This window comes from Mastacembelus armatus, chromosome 22 (genome assembly GCF_900324485.2).
Source record: "Mastacembelus armatus chromosome 22, fMasArm1.2, whole genome shotgun sequence".
Lineage (NCBI taxonomy): Eukaryota > Metazoa > Chordata > Actinopteri > Synbranchiformes > Mastacembelidae > Mastacembelus > Mastacembelus armatus.
The window spans coordinates 20,042,957-20,050,708 of NC_046654.1; the positions used below are offsets into that span (position 1 = coordinate 20,042,957).

The 7,752-nt window shown below is 42.2% G+C and overlaps 1 protein-coding gene across 1 annotated transcript; it reads right to left on the reverse strand.

Annotated features, from left to right (window-relative positions):
- Positions 1–3,682: 3,682 nt before the first annotated feature.
- On the reverse strand, positions 3,683–4,922 carry LOC113128154 (cytochrome c oxidase subunit 8A, mitochondrial-like). The gene is made up of 2 exons (XM_026303237.2): positions 4,690–4,922; positions 3,683–4,017 (listed from the first exon to the last, which is right to left on the reverse strand). Exons 1-2 carry the CDS (start codon positions 4,804–4,806, stop codon positions 3,922–3,924), a joined length of 213 nt encoding a protein of 70 aa, XP_026159022.1. The 5' UTR covers positions 4,807–4,922; the 3' UTR covers positions 3,683–3,921.
- Between the last annotated feature and the right edge of the window lie 2,830 nt (positions 4,923–7,752).

A 7,752-nucleotide genomic window follows, 5' to 3' on the forward strand; every position in this document is an offset into this window, starting at 1 on the left:
TAAGTGACATTGTATTGCTGACATTATATAAACGTTGTTATTGTTTATATTGTATATCACTGCTGTCATGAATGGGGAAAAATGAGGACCAAAGAATTGCCAACACCCACTCAGACATAAAAGTTTTAATTCTTCTTTGTGTTAGGAAGCAGAATGTTGTACCTGAAGTGACCAGAGTGTAGGAGGGAAACCAGAGGTAGCTATGGTGATCGGGGTTACTGTTTACGCCCAAGCCCGGTACCACTAAGGGAGCCTAGACGAGATGGGAGATTGAATCCGGATGACTTCCGACAGAGCAAAATCTGGCGGTACAGGTTATCCTTGGTCACAGGCTCCTGGTGATCTGGTGGGGAAACTCAGACAATAAAGAGGTTACGATAACGAAAAATCACCTCCAACTTAAAAAGCTCAACAAAAATCCAGAGGAGGGAAAAAGGCTTGTTTCATTGGCAAACTAGAAAAAAAGGCTTAGCTCCTTCAGAACTAGTGGGCTTGAAAAGAGTTTACTCCTTTCAGTGTGTACTTTACATCAGAGTCCGCTTGAGCAAAACATCCCTAAGTTGAAACACGAGTCAGCTTGAGCAAAATCATTCCTCTTCTTATTAATGTGAAAAAGTAAAACACTTGAGTTGACGGGGGAGGCATGAACAAGGCTGGGTCAAGACGGCTTTCTAATCTGAATACTCAGACAATGTGGCAACTTGTCTATGGCATTTGGAGAGGTATAAAAGCTGTGAACAAAGAGCAAACAGGTGAATCTCATTTCCTCATCAGCTGACTGGAAGCCAGAGGTAACTCACTGCCCTTGGACCTTTTAAAATAAAAGCGGAACACAGGAAGTAAAGCTGCTGATCATCACAGCAGCATTGGCACGGACCTCGGCACGGATGACCACGCTCTGCTGCCGTGGTTTGGGAACTGGGACCCGGCGCAAAGCCTCAGCAGGGATGCCGTCATCAGCGCACTGAGGCTCTGGAACCTGCCTCTTCGGATGGCAACGACGCTGTTGTCGCCGAAGCTGCAGGGCAGAGGGTTCTGGCTGTTGTAGTGCTGGAGACTGGAGGGGAGCTTGTAGTGGCACTGGGGACTGTGAGACTTTCGAGAGGGAGACTGTGGAAAGGGAGACAGTAGAGAAGGAGACTGTGGAGAGGGAGACTGTGGAGAGGGAGACTGTAGAGAAAGAGGCGTCACTGGAAGCATGACTTACAGCAAACTGCAGAGAGTGGCACACACACCGAATAAGAACCAAATCTTTGAGGCCATTGTAAGCGTGTTCGTTTCTTGGAAATTAGCAGAGGAGTAGTTCTTTTGGTTCACACACCAGTTTTAATTGAAATTCCAAACTCTTGTACAAGGACCCTTTTTTGGTCAGAAAATCGCAGTCTGCAAGCAGTTAGCTGCAACCAACCTCGCAAGAAAGAGATGTAAAACAAAGGAAAACATGACATTATATGTCAGCCAAGAATCACATCTTATTGGTCGACTACATGTGGGGGAAGTCACGGTTTAGACTTGACTCGCCCCCTTCATTGGTGCTCAGGCCGGTCCCGGCCCCTTGGCACTTGACTCCTCCAATCTCTGGGGGCCAGCACCCTGTTGTGAGAACTAGGAAGTTAGAAGCTTCAGTCTTCTCTGTCATTCCTACAGTCTTATCTGTCCCTTCCTTATTTGGAGTTGTTCATCACTCAGCAGTGTCAAGGTGCAGTCTCTTCTCTGCCTCCAGCTTTCAGTGTCTAATTACTCTGAGTGACAACACATTCTTAACCTGCTATTCATATCTACATCTACATAGGTATATTAGTATGCAATATTAGTGTTAATGTAAGCAGTGTGTTCCTTCTGCAGAAACCTACGCTCTTTTCAATACCTTGGGTGTCTCTTCACACAGTGGAGACAGTGCTTTTAACCTTCTTTCTTTAGTGTGTCAGGTCTGCATAACTCTTTGCAACAATGTGTGCATAAACAATATTTAGCAAGCTAAATAGGATGTAATTGCTAATAATATTTTTCTCAACACCATAATCCTCCTTCAGCACTTTATGGACCCCATTGTTAATCCCTGTCATAACAGAGGCATTGTCATTCTCTATACCCAGGAGTTTATTTATTTTAAGACAACACTTCTGAAGAAAAGCCACAACAGCATGGGCTATAGGTTTGGCATCTCCTCCCTCCACCTCAACAAGTCCTAGAAATGTTGATACAATTGTCTGCTTGGAGTCACTAAAGTACCGTATAACAACCCCCAGGTACTTAGAAATGCTTATATCCATGGACTCATCGAGGAGGAGGCTGAAATGCTGGTCACTCTCATCTGCAACTAACTTTTTCAGGACGTATGGTGCTAGGACACCATTAATCATTTCTGTGCACTTTGTCCTGTGCATTTTGAAGTGGTAGTAGCAGTGGAGTCTGAGAAAACAGCTCTACATGCTTCTCCAATGTGATCACATGCCAGCATAGAACAGTGTTCAGCATTGACTAATGCCATGGTGGCTTCAGCTTTTTTTTAAGTCAATTTTTTTTTTTATGTATGCTCGTGTATCATCTCCAATAAACAGCTTCAACCAGCCTTTGAATTCAGGATTTGATTCCCACTCCTTTCTGTATTTCTGAGTGTACAGTTTTGACTGAGACATGATGAACTAGCCAGCTAGATGTTTATGCTTATGTCACAGAGAAGCCCACACACATTGGATGAGGTAAATGACTGAGGCTGTTAAGAGTCAAATGCACTGATTTCTTTTAGACAAAGAACATTTTACTTTATTTTATTTTTTTATTATGCCATGCATCAGTGCAGAACATTTTACATTTACATCTCGCCTAGAAGCCACGGCGGGATCAGCCAGTGGCAGCTTCGCCTACGCATGATTCATTTGTAGTCGGGATGTGGAGGTGTGAACATCTCCTGTTGTGACTGCACCTGGGAGGGACTGCTCAAGAGGACTGTGCCGCCTGTGCGTGTTTTGGGACGGGGGAGGGGCCGGGATACTCATCCGAGTAGCTTCATCAGTCTAATAAATGACAATACAATTTTTAGTTTTAAGCAAGTTACTAGATTCCTAAATTATTTATCTTTGAATGGTGGACTAATAAATCTGCCTCAGTGGGTATAACTTTTTCTGTCCCAAAGATATTTAAATTCTAGACAATGATTTCTTTAGCTTGTGTACATTAATATTCCTATCGTGCGTAAATGGCATTTTAAGTTTGATTTTGATTATTTAAAAATAATTACTAAACTTTTTTAGTTAATCTGTTAACTTAAAGATCATATTAATTCAAAAATTGCATAATTCAAGTATTTCATCAAAACAATCCTGTTCACGTATGTAAACTTTGCCACAATGGCCAAAATAGATATTTAAAACCTTAAACCACAAACAACCCAACAATGACCACTATATGGTATTCCCTGGAAGGAGCTATTAAGCAATATTTCACACTTCTGATACTTTAACAGGTTATTTTTAATGCTATGGATTAAAAAATTGATTTAAATTAGAACTGATTAGTTGCTACTGCTCTCTGCTTTTCACCACTGCAGCTCACATTTATACTGAATGAAGTTAATGGGCAGATTTTTGTCCTGCACGTTCTTTTTCAGTCAGCAGAAAATATTCTCCTGAAAGTAATTCTAAACTCCTTATCAAGTTAGAGAAAATCCACACAAAACAAATAACAGTTCTATTTAAATTTTAATCTTGTAACATATTCCTTATGAGGAAAGGTACAATAATTCAATGTATCAGTCATTGCTTCAGGAACAGCTGGTTTGTATTAGGGATTTAAGGTGGAACTGTCAGAAGACAGTAAAACGGGATATATTTCTCGAGCATAACACAACAGTAATGGTCCCAGGATGTCCCTGGAGACAAAAGCTGACTATGTCAGGTATGAAACTTAAAATGTCCATTTTTATTCCCTTTTCTTGTAGTCTTCTAGGTGGGACAGGATCCATCCAGATGGTCCCAAGATGACCAGGGAGAATAAGGTCATTCCAATGAAAGTTTCCTGAATGACAGACAGAGCATTACATCAGCATCTTTACTACTACATAACTATTAATCACAAGTTTAAATCAGGGGTCTCCACCTCCAGTCCTCAAGGTCCACAGTCCTGCTTATTTTCCAAATATGCCTGCCCTTGCAGCTTCTGACTGGCTGAACACACCTCATCCAGGTAATCAGCAGTGGGTAGGGCAGTGGCCCTCGAGGACTGGAGTTGGAGATCCCTGGTTTATTTATATATATATATCTCATAACGTTAAGTATTTTATTAGGTAGCCTTAACGCAACGATTACATGCTTTGTTGACTGACTTCGTAACGTTTGAAGACAGCGCGTTAGCGCCAATCCAAGGTACAACACATTAGCTGCTAACCAGTCTTCCTCGGTCGTAGCCAGCTAACTAGGCTATTTGTAGTTATGCTATCCATGTTAATGATAAACATTTGCGAGGATAGGGACCAACGTCAGATTTGAATAAACTATGGGCATTTAAACATGTGTTGCCTTAAAATGATTTTCCTTGAAACCACTGGCTTTAACTCAGATAACCTTAGCCCAACTTTATACTGTAACTTATCGGTTTTGACCTCTTCAGCCAAGGACAGCTACGTAGTTACTAGCTAGTCCTTCATTTAGCATGAGGCCACGGCGGTTTTGAGATTTGCAGCACACTTACGACTAAACCGACGTTTTCCTTGCCCGGTTTAGAGTAGAGAGTAGCCCTTTGAGTGATAGTGTGTCCCCGCAAAGCAGGAGTAAGACGGCTAGCAATGGTCCTCAGAAAACCCGGCATGTTTATCTGCCAACGTGAAGCGATGTCTTCTCGGCTGAACAACCTGCTGTTGTGTGAAAAGGAAGCTCTTCTATCCAAAGGTTACACTGCTTCTTCGTCGCCGAAAATCAGTAGCGCGTGACACACTGCAACCTACTGTTCTGGATGGTAATATAAAGGTTACTGCTTCTTCTTCCTTTCTGGATTACCGGTTAGTAATTCAGTACACAGGCCGATTACCGCCCCCTACCGAACTGGACTGTGGAACAGTGGCTTGGCATTAAAAAAAAACAAATTCTCTCTAGTAGCCTGTATGCTTTAGTTAATATTAGCTGCTTGTATATGCTTTCTCTTGTATTACCAATGAGGGTTTCTATAGAAACTTTTAACTTCATTGTGCTTAACACAATTATTAACTCTTTTTTTTCCTCCTCATAACTCTTACATTCTAATAGCACATGCTGAATGGACACAGATTTGTTAAAATGTATTTTTCCAGTTTGGTGTCTACCTAGTTTATAAACTATTTGATACAAGTGCTTCATTTATATCAACATTTTCTAGCCATATTTTCCACATTTGTATTTTTATGATTGTTTTACCTTCAGTTTACTTTTTATTTCCATGTTTGTTCTCTTTGATTTGATCAATTTCTTAGCCATAATGAGATAAGATAAAATTAGATAAGGTAAGACAAAGTAAACTTTAATCCCTGAAGGGAAATTCAGGTATTATTCTAGCAAAAGTAGTAAATAGTACTTAGAGTAGTCAGTAACAGTCCAGTTAATTAGTCACCTGGCATTGGCTAAGGTGTTGTATATCTTGATGGCAGTGGGGATGAAGGATCACCTGTATCGTTCAGTCCTGCAGCTCAGTGAGGTAAGTCGTCCACTGCAGCTGCTTCTCTGCTCAATCAGGATGTTGTGAAGGGGATGGTCAGTGTATTCCAGGGTGGCCTCTACCTTTTTCTGTGTGCATCTCTCCATCTCAGCCTCCAGTGAGTCCAGCCTCATTTCAGTCACTGAACCAGCTTTTTGCATCGGTTTGTTCAGCCTCCTTCATCCTTCTGCTTTTTGCTGCCTCCCCAGCAGACTACAGCAAAAAACACTTGTTACCATAGTTTGGTAAAACATGCAGCATCTTCCTGAAGATGTCTAAGGACCTAAGTTGCCTTAGGAGGAAAAGTTGTTTTTGCCCTTTTTTTTCTCCAGTGTTAAATGACCAATCCAACTTACTGTCCAGGTGCACACCTAGATATTTGTAGGGTGGGACCACTTAACTTTTCGCAACACTGATACTTAGTGGATAATGAGGGGATTTAGACCTTAGAAAATTCACTACCATCTCCTTGGTTTTACAGGTGATCAGTAGGAGGCAGGGTTTTTTTGAGTCCCATCACTGAAGGATTTTATCAGGCCTCTGTACTCCTCTTCCATGCAACAATCACAGTATCATCAGAATACTTCTGAATATAACAACACTCAGAATTGTACATGTCTGCTGTGTACAGAAATGGAGCCAAAACAGGGGCTCCCCCTGTACTGCTTAGAGCTGCTTAGAACTCTACCAGAGATGCACTTCCCCAGCTTGATGAACTGTGGCATTTCTGTCAGGTAATCTATGAAAAAGTGAAAAAAAAGGTAAAGTGACTTATATGGCCAAGTATGGTGACCCATACTCAGAATTTGTGCTCTGCATTTTAAACCAATTTCAAAGTGCACGCACACACACACCCAGAGCAGTGGGCAACCAGCACCATGGCACCCAGGGAGCAGTTGGGGCTCCAGTGCCTTGCTCAAGGGTATCACCTCATTCGCAGTCACCTCAGTCAGAGTGCTGGCTATTCACTCTGTGCCACCGACAATTCCTGCTGGACCTCAGACTCGAACCTGCAATTTTCAGGTTACAAGACTCCCTATCCATTAGGCCACTGTAGGGGGGTGACTGCCTGGCTGCCCGATCCAGGAAACAAAGAAGGGGTCCAACCCATCCCTCTGAACTTGAGGATGACTGGTTGTATGGTATTGAATGCACTTGAAAAATAAAAGAACATAATCCTCACATAACATGCAGGTTCTTCCAGATGGGACTAAACACGGTGAAGCATGTAGAGAGCAGTATCATCCACACCAATATGTTCTCTGTAAGCAAACTGCAGGGGATATATTGCATATTTGACCTCAGGTCTCAGTAGGCAAAGAGTCATTTTTTCCAGGACCTTCATAAAATGGGATGTGAGAGCCAAGACCCTCCCCAGCTGTAGACTCAGGTTGAAGATCCTCTGTAGAGACTCACACAGTTGGGCAGCACAGTCTTTGTAGCTCCAGCCTCACCCCTGTTACCGATGGCAGATGGTGACAGATGGTGGAGTATGCCCAGGTGAAGGACGGGTGTAGCTGCAGTGGTGGAGGTGCGCATAGGTTACAGTGTCTTAATAAGGTGTTGGGCCAAGGTGTGTACCTTGACATTGGCACTATAGGTTCCTGCAATTTCACTGAAATGACAAATACTACTTTTAAATAAGATTTATTGATATTAGTGGATGACAGCACTGTCTAATACATTGGTCCACAATCTCCCATGTGTGTTCAACTGAGTTGAAAGCTGGTGAATGCAAAGGCTATTGTGTATGTTTCAGATCATTTTTACACTCAAAACATTAAGTGACAACTTATGCCCCATGGATAGACATGTTTCATCATGGAATAAATGTGATCACTCAAAACTTGATTTGCAGTGGCTCTTCCTTCTAAGGAGACAATTGGACACAAACCATGCCAGCAAAATCCCAGCATTTTGCCTCTGGATCACGTCACTGTGGAGTCAAGCATTCAGGTTTTGCCTTTCAGTTGTCACCTGTCTGTATATCAATTAATCAAACTGATTGCCACACAATGAATCTAGGGCCTTTTGCATTTTCCATTTGGTAATCCAATAGTGGTGGGGCCTGAGGCATATATTCTCTGT